At 31.1% G+C, this 16506-nt stretch overlaps 1 protein-coding gene across 1 annotated transcript in view; it reads right to left on the reverse strand.

Moving 5' to 3' along the window:
* Su(Tpl) (Suppressor of Triplolethal) overlaps positions 1–16506 on the reverse strand; it is a 57267-nt gene that overhangs the window by 16838 nt on the left and 23923 nt on the right. Inside the window, exon 2 of the mRNA XM_076403623.1 lies at positions 12850–12900. Coding sequence (XP_076259738.1) covers positions 12850–12900 — 51 coding nt within the window. The remainder of the gene's footprint in view (positions 1–12849; positions 12901–16506) is intronic.

The raw sequence follows: 16506 nt of genomic DNA on the forward strand, positions 1-16506 counted from the left end.
CACACATTGTTTTTATCTTTCTTCATTCTCAAATCTTTTTAGGGCGTTTTTTATTTTCGAAATAGTCACCTAAATCGGTTGAAGATGAATTAAAATTAACTTCGAATCTAGCGCATTTAAAGCGTTTATTGAACATTTTTTTGGTCTATTTGAAGCTCATGAAAATTATTCGATATAAAATATCTGAATGTATTTTATCTCCAGTTTCTTTTAATATACGAAAAATCTTTACAATACAAAACTTGAATACAGACATGAAGCTGTTTGTTTAAAAATATCGATTGATGTAAAACTAATTAAGTGAATTGAATTAACTGCCGCTACAATAAAATCGTGTACAATTTTGAACATAAAAATAAACATTATTAACAAAGCGAAATATTCTTGACTGACACGGTTGTATACGCTTAAGAACAAAAATAATATTCTAAACGAGAACGTATTACAAAATTACTCATTGAGTAATTAACGCTCGACGATTTAACGAAAGCAATGTGAAGCGATGAGTAACAAACTCATCGGGTCTACCGATTTCAAACTCTCAGTACTTCAATCAAGTTAATCGACTGGCGGTAACCGAAAAGCTGGAAAACTGATTTTAATTAATAATATTTAGAGAACTGACATTATTGCAGGCCTTGGGGTTAAACTGGACACGCGATACGAACGTATCTCGACGATATTACATATGCGATTCTTGTAAACCTTTAAAACTTGACCTTGTTCGAAATAAAGGCCGCTCAATTGATTTGTTCGCTAACGTAATCTAAACGTTTACCTGCGAGATACTTTGTAAAGTTGGGCTCCATTCTCATTAAAGGGTGTTTTAATTTATATATATTTTTGTTAACCAGGATGTGTATAGTTACAAATATAAATTTCTGAACTTTCTTTTATGTTCTAAAAACAATAATTTAAGTTACAATCGATCCCATGCTGAAAGAAAACTACTCTACAATAACTTATGTCGGTATATGTTATTTTTAGTCTCATAATTTGCATGTGTCCAGTTTATATGGCCTCAAAATCAACTGGGAGAAGTTAAAAATACTGAGGATTGATCGATAGCTTGCTGTTGTCCATTTTAAGTTTAAAACGGACTAAATAACCTTATTTATGAGCAAAACCGAGCATTGATACGCTCATGAATCGGTTAAGAAATTACAAGCATAATTTTCCTGAAGTAATATTATGATATTGATAAAAACGAAGCAGTATATCGTTCATAAAATGTTTATTTTTAATTAATGTCAATTTTTTATTGTATAGAAATCTATATAATAAGAAGGACATTGAATATAATTAATGATAATGGGAGATATGAATACCGTTGTTTTTACATATACAATATTTTTACAATTTATTAATTCGCAACTATTTTATGGTGAAGGAGCGGGGTTGTACATTTTTAAGAGGGTATTCTAGTCTAGAAAAAACCGCTCACCTGAAAGAAAGTATTTTTTGAAGTGGAAAATGCTTTTTTTGAAATAGAAAAGTCCAATGTATTGAGTAGGAATCGCAGATTGAAGATTGGTTCACGAGTTGTTTTCTCAAGATATTCTTTAACATGAAACATATTTCGCCTGTAATTTATTCTTGATATATGGTTTGAGCTGGTTTGTAAAAGCTCGGAGTCATATTGGAGAGTGATTTGTCCTTGATTAACACTTTTGGAACACTTTTTAGAGATTGAGTATTTAATTTCGTTATCAGGATACTATTTCAACCTGATCTTAAACAGAAATAATTATAAATAGTTACAAACAATGCTAGCAGTCTATAGGTTCTACTTTAAAAATTTTTAATGAACAAGTATACTTATGATAGAAACTTAAATTTAGATATTAAATGAGAAAATTCAGTATCACTACATAATCATATTATTAACATAATTTTATATAAGTCGGTACTTTTTTATATAAATTAATTAGTTCGTCAGTTCCTTTGACTCACTCACTTAGATAAAAAAAAACCATTAAAACTTTATATGGGTATAAGAACGGAATAATGATGACTAAGAAGGTAGATGGGGAGGCCAACAACAGGTCATTGCGGTTAAATAAATAATTGGTAATATTTTTGTTCCGCAAAATCAAATAATTACTTAGATTTTTTTGTATATCAAATAAGAATTGCATCACCGTCTACGCTACACTTCTTCCAGATAGTTTCATCACAGAAATCGTTAATAACTAACCACTTTTCGAAAAGACTCTGTAAATAGAACAATAAAAGCCCAATCTCAAAGCGGCGGAACTCACAGAAGACGTAACTATCCTCCCTGAGACCCCCAGCAAAAAAGGGCGATTAAAATAAATCAGGAGTCGTCTCTCCGAATTCTCCTCTTTCAAGGGCCGTAAAAACCAGATTGCACGACTGTCTCTTTCTCTCTGTGTGTGTAGAGGGACGGAATTAGAATTCGTCCCCTTCAAGAGAAAACCTTTCTCGTTGAGGGGTGGAGATCTTATCTTTATGTACCTCTTTCACATTCAGGCACCTGGTTTAATAATCGGAATCGATGTTGGAATTGGTGACTCCCTCCGTTGCAATTTGACTTAATTCGGTCGTAATTTTATAATAATTTATTCAGTATTGATTATATTTATTGGCAATGATGTAATTCATTAGGGCGTCCTTTACTAAATAAATTATAATGGCATGAATTTTCTATAGGTGGTATTACTTTCATTAGAAGCTTTCTATATTTTTTTTTGACTAATAAAAATTATGTTTCACTTTCGGTATTAGTCACACATAGACAAATGTTATTTGCGACAGTTTATCAGTTAATTATTATTAATAAATTAAATTTCATTAAAAAATGTGTTGGTATATATGGAGATTAATACAGGATTTATTTTCAGGAGCATTATTAATAAGCAAGATTACTTCTTATTAGACAATATAATATCTTGCATCTTGAGAAGGCTGAACTTTACAATAGTCAATAATTAGTCTTTTCAGCTTTTAATAAACACAGAACTAAAAGAAATAGAAGAATAGAAAAAAAAAGAACACTACTACTTAGTTGGCTTTTAAATGAATAGCGAAAACTAATTTCAATAGTGTAAATAATTTTAAAATATTTCTATGTCAATTGAATTCGTGTTAAATACTATTATCATGATGACTACAAACTAGAGCTATTCCAGTAAAACAGCCAAAATACAATCATCTTACAATCTCTAAAAGCAGATTGTAAGAATGTAAAATTCGATTTAGACATGGAGGGAATTTTTCTTTCTTATATTACCTTAAAAAGTGACCGAATACTCTCTGATGCGTCGGAACTAGGGATATATATTTTTTAAAATATTTTTGTTAAATATGTTTCTTAAACATTATAAAAAATATTTTAATTAACCGAAACTTGGGGTGGATTCGGAACATGTAATCGAATAAGTGTATAAAACTCTGTTTGTGTTGGTACTGGTTGACCATGTTGTTAATGTTTACAAAATTCTTCTAAACAATAGTGATAATAGAGGAAACAAATCGATAATCCGACATATCGACGTCATACATTTTGGTGACGGCTGTTTTATGACGACTAGTAATTCTACGAAAATTGTTAAAAATTTATAATAAATGGTACTTATATCATAATTAAAACTTTGTTTATGTCCTAATAAAGACATTTTAAATATGGTAAAATAGATGCAGTAATTCGTAACAATGAAACACGTTGATGATTGACACATGTAATTTTTTTAGGGTACAGGGAATTTGTGTTCTCAAAATTCTCAAGATCATTAAAATAACAATTTGGACTAATTAACGAATCGTTTTAAAAATCAGTTTATTCGTCAGATCTGCAGGTTTTTCGTATACATCCACAAATTCTTTCATCGAAAAAAAATCATCAAATAATGAGACAACAGTCTGTTATAGGAAAATTAACTTATTTTGACATCTATAAAATGCTTCCTCCATTTTCGCGAACTTACTGAAAAAACCCAGAATTAGTTGAACGATAATTATTTACTAATTCGATTATTATTAATATTAATTTAAACTCGCTGAACAAAAAGCTTTATGATCATTGTATTTATTTTAAACAAAATCGAAGAAAAAACAAAATATGTTTCAAATCATATATTGGCAGGATTTAAACTGGCACAATTAAAACGAATAGGGTGATGCAAATAAAATGTCTACTATTCCTATTATCGGATCAAAAATAATGTTGTTCCATTGAGACGGAGAATCTAGAGGCCAACCAATTTAATTTTAATACGGTCGTACATAAATTAGCCGACGAAAAACGGAACAGCTGTACGATATAATTCTAGAATTAGATGAATTTCAGATGCGTGAACACACAATGACAGCGGGCGGTATTGTTCTTCGCGAACGCTGTCATAGGCGCGCGTACTTGACACAGATCGAATGGTTCCTGGTACCAGTCGCTGCGGAACCGAGACGGATGAATTGGCGCGCGCGTCTAACCCAGCGTCGTCGACGTTGCATAAGCGTCGACCAGCGTCGGCTTATCTCTCCGTCCCCCCAGTCTTTCCCTCCACCGCCCTACGGTGCCAGCGCGACACGACTGTCGTCGACGTTGCTGCCCTAACAGCCTGTCCAATCAATATGTAACAGCCTCATCGTCGTCCGAACAGAGGTGGTTTGAAAATTTCCGATGGGAAATACAGATAAACGTTTGTTGCTGGGTGTGGGAAAATGATACGAAACTGTTACAATAGTAACTCAGTACGGTTTAATTGGATACTAATTTATAAGCTATACCTATGAAAATGTCGATTTTTTTCATAAAAATTACATTCGATCGAACAATGTGGTTCACACTACGTTAGCAAACTTTGGTTTCATTTAAAACGTTTTTCTTGGAATGATCAAAATCAGATCAGATTTTTTAAAAAGTCGAAAAACGCCATGATTTAATAGCTCGAACAAGATGTATTAGAATTAGTAATTTTATTTTAACGTATTACAACAATATTTATATTTACCGTTTGTTAATGTGTGTATTTTTATAAAAATCTATTCATTGAATATTTTGTCATTTTTATTATACTTTGTCAATTATGAAAAATATAGGTTCAACTAGGCCTATCATAACGAAATGCTCGATAAAAAAAATTAACACATTAAAACAACATCTGATCCATACACTAATTATGCGTCAATTGCTTGATATGTAGAGTTTAATAAATTGACTTAAGAACTTCCAGATTTTATCGCAATGAAATCAATCATAAAAATAACACTGGTTTATCATCAATCTGGAAATATTAATTAATTAATTGTCAGATGTATTCTATTATTTCCGATTAATAAACGAAAGAAAATACTTAACACATACGCATCAAAAATAAATTATTATCGACTGTAACACACAAGAAAACAGTTAACTCTATCAAAAACGGTAAGGCTATTAAGAACAGCGTAGAAACTAAATTCGCCATACACAAACTACCATATACGGATGGCCTAAAGTGAGTCTCTGGCCAACCCAGTCAACCAGAACGAATGTTAAAAACAACTGAATTTTGTGTGGGAACGGAATTCGGAGTAGAGAAGTGCCGCAGTCCCCAACAATAAATTGAAGCAAATTGCAGAATAACGAATTCGAACCATAAATTGATCGGAACATCGAGGCAACGACACCGATTGACAAGTTTCTAAGAATCGACCAGGCGCAGTGCATTATTCATTGGAAATTGGTTGTTGGACGGGATTGAAACTGATATGCAACATTCGTAGTGGAAGGTTGGTGTACTTTAAACGAAAACATTGAAAATCGATTAGTTTTAATCAACCGACTAAATTGCACTGTCCTTTTGCTAACCCAGTTTGGTTATCGAGAATATATATGGAGATATAAGACAAATTTATGTCCTTCTACAATAAAAAAACCTATTATAATTACTATATTTTAATGAAAACTGCAATAAGACATACTTTAATATAAATGAAAGATAATTTCTTTTGAATTATGCATACGAATTACTTAAAGTTTAAAATTCCTTAAATTAAATTTCTCCTTCTAGAAATAAAAGCTCGTTGACTTCTTCTATTTATACCAAATACTATATGATAAAAACGAACATTAAAACCTAAATATAACTGAAACTACCAACAAGTGGTAGTATAGTTAATACCTACTAAATTAAAATATTGCGGCATACAAGTGTAATAGTTTCTTTCACGAACTAACGATTTTTTGCGCTAATATAAAGACGATTCCGATTTATATTGAATACGATAAAAAAGATTGAATGTCTCAAGGTCCTTCGAATACGGCTTTTAAATTATCAACAAGTGGTATATACTAGCTAATAACTACATCGCGTTTATTTCGTTGATTATTCAAAACAAAATGCGACAAAAACATTGCCATAAAGCAACAAACACACGAACAAGCTGGCACGTTTATATCTCCAATACTATTTTATTTTTACATTGTTATTTATACAGAATATTTCTTTGCGTAGAACGTTCATCGACTGGATATTGTAGAAATATTGGTTTGTGTTCAACTAGATGATATTGTAATTAGATTATATAATAGAAGGTTAATTAATAAATACTTTATTTTTACAAATTTCCATCAAAGTTACTTTATGTACTTGGACGTATTTTGATTAGTTTAGTTTCCATATAGCACCATTTAGTAATTCAGTGTATACAGATGTCAATCATGGAACGCTGTAAATTGTATTTGCGACATTACTTCTGTTGTTTAATTTCAAGAAATGGCTGGCTGCTGCCTGGTCATATAGCAATTGCTAGTTTTAGTTTAAACGATATAAAACTGTTAATTTTCATGTCAACGACAAAGAACGGCTTAGAGGATAGCAGTTCGAAGACAATTTTACTGGACGGAAACTCGGCTAAATACCTTAAAGAATTTTCAGACAGCTTAGTAATTGATGAAAATCAACTATTTTCATAAGTTTACGTGCGATGGAAAAGATCCAAAAGGGGAGAAACAGACACAAGTTGAGTGAAAATGCATTTTTGAACTGTCAATTATAACATTACGATATCATTGCTTACCAGGCAAAAACGAAGAGTAATGTAATTGGAAATGAAGTGCATCTATTGCGATAAAACCAGTTGCAAGAAGTCATGGATGAGTCCAGGAGAGCCATCCACATCGACAGCGAAACTGAAGATGTGCGAAAATGGATCGCGGCTAAACCAATATTGTTTTTTCGATGTAGTATCGCCATATTTGGAAAAAGTTGTAGAAAATGATGGAACATTTTTGATTAACATACCCTGTACCGTATTTTTCTCAATAAAAGGTTTTCTAACGTGAAAAAGTTATCAGAAAACATGCAACTAGCTAATATATATCGATGCGGTGGAAGGTGCGGAAAGTATTATTCCTAATATGAATAATTCGCCCAATGAAAAGAGCTGTTCTTAAAACACTGCAAGCCAAATATCAAAGAATGAGCAGTTTATTGAACAAATCAGGTCGGTGTTCAAGCAACCAGTGTATCTTTTAAAATTCAATTTGCACTTTTCCTCTTCGTTTTTGGGCGTCTTGAAATGTTATTCTAAGGTACTGGTATTGCTTGTATAGTATGCTTGCACCATTGATAAAGACTGAACATTGGTAAATTTGTTTGTTATCATAACGAATGATATATTTCACTTGATTACCAATTCCTCTCAATAAAGTTACAAAAAAAAGCTCAAAAACTATTTGCACGCTTAAAAAATAGATACGATGAAATAGTAGTTAAAATGCCTTTATATTCCAATCCACAACTACTGTTATGAAACCAAACCGACGATCTATTTCTAGAATAGAACATCGAAGAAGCCCTTCGGGGGGAAGATACGACCGAGGAGAGACAAATGCACGCGTCACATCCAATATCACTCATTGCCAAGTTATTTGTGATTACTGAGAAAAAGCCACGACAAAAGACGGATCTAAAAATAACGGCAAAATGCTCGCGGTGTTCGTATTCATCATTCGAAAAACGTGTCATTTTTTCGGTAAATATTAGTCCCAGAAAGCAGAGCGTACTTTATATTTATAGCCTTGTTCATTATCCAATTATATTAATCATACCCAATACTTAATTCGAAAATATATTCTAAACGCAAACAATTCCGATGACAGCGTTTATTTCGAATAACCTCCGAAAATACATCGACTAATTCGAATTATTTCAGAACCGCGATCTAATGTTATCGATACACACCGATAGTAAACAAAGACAACGTGGTAAAATTGTAATAAATTTCCCATGCCTATATATCACACGTGGAGAAACATGCTAATTGTTTTTATAAATATTTAATAAACAATTCACCGTGTTGGCGGAAATACTTTTATTTATTTACAATATCCTAAGTGTTAAAAATAGTAACCTGCAATACAACTATTTACGCTGAATGTAAGCTAGAGGCATTTTATAACAATGCAGAATAAGAGGACAAACTTTATTTAATAACATTAAATCTATAGACGAAAAGTGAATATTAAAAATTAACACTTTTAAAACTTGGAATTGTCGTATTATCATAAGGCTACGCTAAGCCCGGTATCTTTGCTGTGTGCTTGTGCTTTCTCCTTCAATATCATTACCATCAACTTCATATTCATATCATTACCAATATCACTTTATCATCAACGATCTTTAATGTTAATAAGTACCATGACAAATGATCTAAGCATGAACTATCGATTTTACCGTTAACAAAGATTCACTCTTCTCATCACCTCAACTGTTAATCTTTATGTAATATAAATGTATTTTAATTTTAAGGAAAGGATATGATACATTTTTAAAAATGAACAATAAAATTTGACAAAAACAGTACATTCCAAATATCTCTAATGTTCAAGTTAATACTAACGTTATAATGTTTTAACTATATATAAATTTAATGTTAAGAAAATAACGTTTATATAACCATATCCCAATATTTACGAATTACATCACGCTGCTGGTCACAATAGTGCGATTAAAAATATTTGACAAAAAAATTGACAAATAATTTGACCCTAAAATGATTTTTGTATATTGTTATATTTATTATTAATTGAGTTTTGGTAGCGAATTTGCAGATTTACTGTAAAACAGTAAAATCAAATAATATACAAGCCATAGAATAATTCAACTAAAAAATAATCCCATATGTTAACGAAACAAAGGCCTAGGTGGACTAAATGCACCGCCCTTTTGCTAACTTAGTTTGTTTATCGAGATAAATGAAGATAGACAAATTTAAATCCTTCTACAATAAAAATGACTATATATTTAGAACAACTTTAATGAGACTACTTTAATGTAATGAAATAATTTTTCCTCCTTCTAGACTTCTTACACCAAATACTATATGACAAAAACCAACATCAAAAGCTAAATATTACTGAAACGGCCAACAAGTGGTAGTATAGTATATAATATAAAGCAAAGGGCCTAGGTAGCATTTCAAATGTCAAGTTAAGAGCAAATTCTACTATTTTTAACTCTAACTAACTTAATTCTTACTATATTTAAAACGTTTTATACATATACGTGTATTTATAACAAATTAAAATATTTCATCTGTGATAACTTTTTTTCTGTAATTTTTGTTTGCTTTAATGCACGAATTTTGTTTTTACATTAACGCAATATGTTCATTACTGATTATTTACGTTATCGAGCATCTACTATACAATAATATATTTTTGACATGCCACTAGATACTTTAAATTAAAAGGAACCATAAAAATGCTGACCCTTTAATATATCGATAAAAATATATGAAACTTGATATGATTACGGTACAACTGTATATTATTCTTAAGCATAACAGTCCAACCACAGACCGCAATAGAACATGATAATTTACACAACATACAAGATATATGACAAATATAAGATTTTATTCTTTGGTAATTTGAGTTTATTATAAATAAAAGGCAGTCATCGAAAACAATACATTATAGGCTATTTATTCAATAATGTTCATATATATAAACGAGAAATAACGATGATAAGTATTTTTACAATTAGCGATGAGATTTAAAAAATGATAGTTACAATAATATTTGATCTTGATAATTGAAAAAAATACAAATCAAAGCTTAGTCATTTATGTGCCTGGAAATTTCGCTTTTCCTATTTACTATAAAGGTAATCGACAAAAACGTCAGTATAATTTTCGACAAAGAACTTCTAGCTCTGCCTAGCAATGATAATTAAAGCTCAATTAATATATGGGTTTAATTTGAAAAAGTTAACAATACGTTTGAATATTCATCTTTTAGCCTATTACGAATGAATCGTTGCCACCGAAGTGTAATAAAAGGTCATGAAACAAAGCAGTCAATATATTATTGATTAGTTTCTGTTCTGTATATAAACGCGCGACCTTTTGCAAACAAAATTACGATTTATTCAGTACGACAGCTTAATAACTTCTTTACATATTGAATTTACTGACATAATAACATCACCTCGACAATAGACCTATAATTAGGGTGCAATTAATATACGAATGTTATTTAAAAAATAAACAACGCATTTTAATATTCAACTATGGGTTCATTACTAATTAAAATATGGTAAGATAGCTCAGTAGTTACTTCCTATTTTTGAATTAGAAATGATGTATAGACAGAAAGAAACATTTTTCAATAGTCCTTTTTGTCTCATTATGTGGTCTTTTCTTACACCACTAACATTTGAGCTATTTACAGAAGAAAATTCTTTCAATTCCCAATTTCAAATGAATCTACTATTCCGTGGAAAAATTACTGCCATGGAAGTTAAACAAATAAATCGGCATAAAACCTGAAAGTTTTTGGAAAGCTGTACGTCAAGAGGCTTAATACAATAATTGAAATAAAAAAGAAATATTCCATCAGACAAATTGGGTTTCGTAATAAGCATGGAATTATTGATGAAATACATAGAATGATAAATACAAACCTAAATGTTCTGCAGTTTGAGTACAATTCCAAGGGTTAATGTTAAATAGTTCGAAAAAGTCACAGCTTACCCAATGTAACAGAAAGTCAGCTGAAGGTGAACAATAGTAGTGAAGTGTGTGGACTAAGAAGTTTGTTATCATCAGATCTGATTAATTATCACAAATAATTTAGAGCATGATTCAGAATTAAATCAAAAGAGAAATCAAGTCAAAAAAAGTTTTTTTTATTGAATTTTTAATACCCGTTGTTATTAATAATAGTAGTCTTCACTGAAATTTAATGGTGTTGCTTGGTACTCTTGTAATATAATTTCTTCATGTGATTCATAGAGACGCTCTCAATCTCATAAACCAAACCAGTATTTAAAATTGGCGTTAATCATCAAGAGCACAATTATTGTATTAATATTTCTCTGTATTAGTATGTCATCTCTCAATTCGGTTGGAATTAACCACTGAAATGTGGTAAAAGGTCATGAAACAAAACAGTCATTATATTATTGATTGGTTTTTTTTTTAATTTAAACGGGCGACCTTTAAGAACAATATATACAATTTATTTACTCCTGCGATTTAACAATTTCTTTATATTTAGAATCGATTTATTTTGATCGCTGTGTTATTATATACGATAAGCCAATTGATCTATTTTTGATAAAGTTATTGGGAGTATCAGTTTGTGAAAAGCAGCTACATTTCTGTCACGGTTAATATGGAAATATTGTATTCTTTTAATTAATTTTTAATAGCAGTTTTTGTCCATTGTATTGTTCAACTAAAGTTCAGTAGAAGTTTTCAAGTGAATCAGTTGTTTGTAGATAAATGGAATATTATTAATTTTTATCAGCAGCTTGCTTGATGTATTTTGATCAGACATTTAACGGTGAAAATGTATATCAAGTATCAATGCCAATCTATATCTAATAATATTTATATATTAGGTTCAACGGTTTTAATATTTCTCCATATAAAATAACAGTTTTCATTTACTATTATTGAGTGATTCACATTTACTGTTTCATTTGGAAGCTAGTCATCATCAGTAATCAGGACTTTCAACATTCTTCACTAAATTTCGCTACAGATGACGATCGACCACAGCTGTTCTGGTCTCGAACAATGTCAATCTCCTATTTTTCAGATCGTTTGCAACGATGTTGATCCATGTCTTTTTCGGTGCTGTGTCTTCCACTCAAAAGGTGGATTACGTCACAGAAATCTGTGATGAATTCGTTCATCTTTCATTCGGTATATATGTTCAAACCATTGCAATCTGATTCTCTGATTTTTGTTCTGAACTCTGCTCTGACCGTCGCGCATTGTCGATCTTATGCGCATGCCCTCAATGAAAGCGAGTAACAGGTGCAGTCATCATCTTGTGAAAAAGTCTAATGGCTTTAAGTCTTTGATTGCACGATATTCCAATGGACACGTTTATTCCAAAATAACTGAAGAAAACAACTGTCAAATATAATATAAAAAAGATGGCCCATAAAAATACTGCAATAATATTCTACATCTAAATTTCATCATTTCACTAACTGGAAAATTGAGTTTCTAGATTATCTCCATAATATTAAAGCGAGGCCAGTTTAATTGTGCATTCATCGATATCAAAAAAACCTTTTGAAATGTTCGGCGCACCGACTCATTTCAATTAAATCGTCACGTTACGATCGAGACGTCGATTTCACGAAATGACCCATTTTTATAACGATAATGAAAAACGGTTAGGAGAAGAGCTATCGCCGACGATGAAACGCGAGAGGAAAAAAAAAAGGAAAATGAAGAGACCGGGTGACCGACTGAAGTCCGGCACACAAAGAGCCGATCTCGATCACAGCTGGATGCGGATCGATGCCAATTCCGAACTGAAATTTCCTGTGGGCTCACACATACACACACGCCAATAATGGAAAACTATTCTGTTGTACTTACGCCATTCTCATTTCCGAATCTTATCCGTGGACTTTGTGAGCTGAATTTGGTCTGAAACAGAAAAAAACAATGAATAATAAATAGCCATCGAACTGAAACAAAAAATCTTCATCATGACTGGAAGTATTATCTGAATTATCAGGCATGCAAATTAATTTTAAAGGATTTGCAACAGATGGTATTATTGTGTATTAAATCACATCGCGTATTTTTGTAATCATCTTTATATTGAAACTCTACTAACAGGCTTCACTTATCAGTATGTGTCATTCCACCAAAGTGTGAACAAACTATCGATAAACATTACAATTTTTAACAATTTCAAGTTTCAAATTAAAAAAAAAATCCTTTAAAAACTGATTTATAGACCTAATAAAATATTTTTAACCGAAAAATTGAACCTACGTCAAAAAATAAATCAGGAGCTCAATAAAAATTAAAAGTCTTATTAATTTAGTTAATTGTTAGTTAATTTAATTTAATTGTATTATTATTTTTGTATTATTTGGACTCGAAATCGATTTTAAAGTGGTGATCAGTTGGGAGTTAAAATAATATTGTAAATAGATAAATAATAGGTTTAGGTAGGTATTAAGCTGAATTGTGTGTATATAGTAGAATGTAAAATATGTGCAGTAGATTAGGTTAAATAAAGTTTCTGTTTATTTTAATATAGTTATTTACAACGATTATTGTGTACATATTTTACATTAAAATGTTTTTTTATGTTAAATATCAAAGTTTGATTACTTTTTAACTTTTAGTGAGTTCCTTATTTAATTTTTGAAGTCTGTTCAATTTTTTTGTTAAAAATATTTTATTTCTCTTTCTAGTGTATTAATATTTATTCAATAAATTACGCAGTCATTTTATTTAATATTATCATGGGTAGGCCAAGTAAGTGCAGCCCGTATGAGGAAAAATATGAATAAAGAAACAATGAATGAAAATAAGGAGCGTTTCAGGCACCGGAGTCCTCTACCTAGCCTAGGTGATTTGACAAATGTTTTAACTAAAGAATAAGAAGTTATTGTTCCCGCCGGGAATCGAACCCGCAACCTAAAGCTAAACGCCCTTACCATTACACAATAGAAGCAGTTGTCTACAATATTTCTACGAGGTTCTATATGCTACAATTAGTGCTTAAAAAGCAAACTGAATGGCTTTTGCACTGAACGACTTCCGATTTTCCGCCACATCAGCTCAGCAATCCGCTTATTTTGGATAAAAAAATATGTGAAAACTTTGTACGTGTCTTTGAAATTTGAGCGTTTCCCTCCATTTCCCCCAACGGATCCTGATTTGGTTCCAATGGGACTACCTCGGAAGTGCACTCTTTCGAATAAAAAAAGAATTTTGAAAAACGGCCGACAACTGAAGGAGAAATCGGCGCCAACATACATTTAAAAAAATACAGCCGAACATAGAACCTCCTCCTTTTTCCAGGATTGTTAAAAAAACAAAACAAATCAACAGAAGCACGTCACCAGTGGTAGATGACGTAAATGGTGTCTCGATTATCTGCATTACTACAGGCGAAACAAGAGAGGCGAAAAAAACAAGTCCAAAATAGCAACGGTGGGTTAAGTAAGGTCAACGTGGCTATCGCGTGTCGATCTACTTTAAATTACTGAAAACAAATAGCAATTCTGAAATCAATTTTTTCGACGCCAAGCAATTCGGTAAACTATTGACAAAGTTATCCAAAAAATACTTTTAACTAGATCGTGAGTACGTGTGTTGCGCCAAATAAACAAGTACTTTTATTGTGTAATTATAGCGGTTGTTGGTTATTTAAGTTTTTTCTAAATATTGGTTACGATTTTTGGTTTTAGAGAAAACAGTTCACCTTTATAAAATGAGTTGTTTCAATCAAATTAATTCCAGAGTTACTCAACGGATAAATTCTAATGGAAAAATTAACAAAACTGTAGGTATCCACTGAACAGGACTGATGACGTAGTATATCTCTTGATACCTTTTACTGTCGTTATACCTTCAGTTGTTTTTACCAGAAACGTCTATCGATATCTTTTAGACTGACGAAATTACAGGTGATTTTTGTATAACTTCACATCACTTCATTTCCTAAATCAGTATTTAAATATTACAATTGACAAAGTTCTGTGTTCAAACACTGTGTTCACAAATGAAATTTTACAATTATTAACACAATAAAAGCTTTGACTTTTGTTTTTTTCGAACATAATCCATAATATTCATTCATGTTATAACGCAACATTAATTGTATTTATCAAAAACTAATTAGCTACATCGCTAACATGTTTCTTTCTCTATTAGTGCAATTTTAAATAAAAGTCTTCTCGATGTTCTTGTGACTGAAAGTTTTGTTTCTTAATTTTCATAATTCATTTTCAGTCTTACTGTTTTTAGGTGTTAATCCACTTGTAAATATATGTCAATGGATAATATCAAGATTTCCTTTTACAGTACCTTTCCTAGTTCATGTTGCATCAATATTATGGATATATATATATATATATATATATATATATATATATATATATATATAATTTTTTTAACTTGTGGTTGTCTATGTTTTTAGTTACTCTGTAATTAGTATCGGGAGTACAGCAATCAGCTTGGATATAGTGGTGAATTCATGACATTCCACATTGTCTATTCAATTTTCCTTCTGATATAAAGCCATTTCTAGTTCCTGTTTCACGGATATTTTATACATAAACTTCGCCACCTACTAAAATGATAAAAAACACAGTAGCACTTCTTCGAATTAGTTTTAATTTTCTCAATCGATTAAAAAATGGCGTCCACGAAGCGGTTTTTCTGAGTTTAGGGTATAGTATGACATCTGATTGATGTTAATCAGGAAACTAGGAATCAACTAAGTTGGGTTTGGTTTGGTTACATTTCCAAGAAAAAAAAACAAAAAGCTTGACATTAAATTGCCAATTGTCCTACAGTTTCCAACGCATCCTCGATCGTATCGTTTATTGAAGTTTGTGCAGAAGCAACGCAGTTCGAAGTGTAAGCCCACCAAAGGCGAACTCAACTTGCTAAAAACTTTTTATTTTGATCTATCCTCCGTGAAAGGGTTTGTATTTTTTTTTAAATAATCCTTTTTGTTATTTACTGTAATATATTCAGAGCTCATAATAAATCACTATCATCATTATGTAACAATAAAAAATCATCTTATAATGACTGTGCACTCGTCAGTTAATATTACTTAGAAACCTAGTTTCATTCATTCGTAACATAACTTTTTATTTAAATACTATTATCTTATCACAGAACATTTATTAATTCAAGTTATTTTTAGAATACATTTATTTTGACGCACGTTAGTGTTCCTATATGAAATTTTTTAATATTAAATAAACGAATAATAAATGTAACTATTGGCTTGAATGAATCACGATCAGGCGTCTCAACACAACATCATATATCGCAGACTATATCGTTTTTTATATAGAAAAACGACTGTAGCCACTTTAGGCAGCTTTCATTTTATCAACCGCAAGTCACCTTCGCGTACGTACGTACATACATATACGCGAGAGATTTAAAATTAAATTGACCATAATATGTGACGAGAATACCAACGAAACACTGACCCAGAACCGAAGACGAGGAGGAAACGTATAAAACGATTTTCGATCTGATTGATCGGAT

Source organism: Rhynchophorus ferrugineus, unplaced genomic scaffold, assembly GCF_030347505.1.
Source record: "Rhynchophorus ferrugineus isolate W39M unplaced genomic scaffold, kcgeb_rfMv2 rfM4, whole genome shotgun sequence".
Classification (NCBI taxonomy): domain Eukaryota; kingdom Metazoa; phylum Arthropoda; class Insecta; order Coleoptera; family Curculionidae; genus Rhynchophorus; species Rhynchophorus ferrugineus.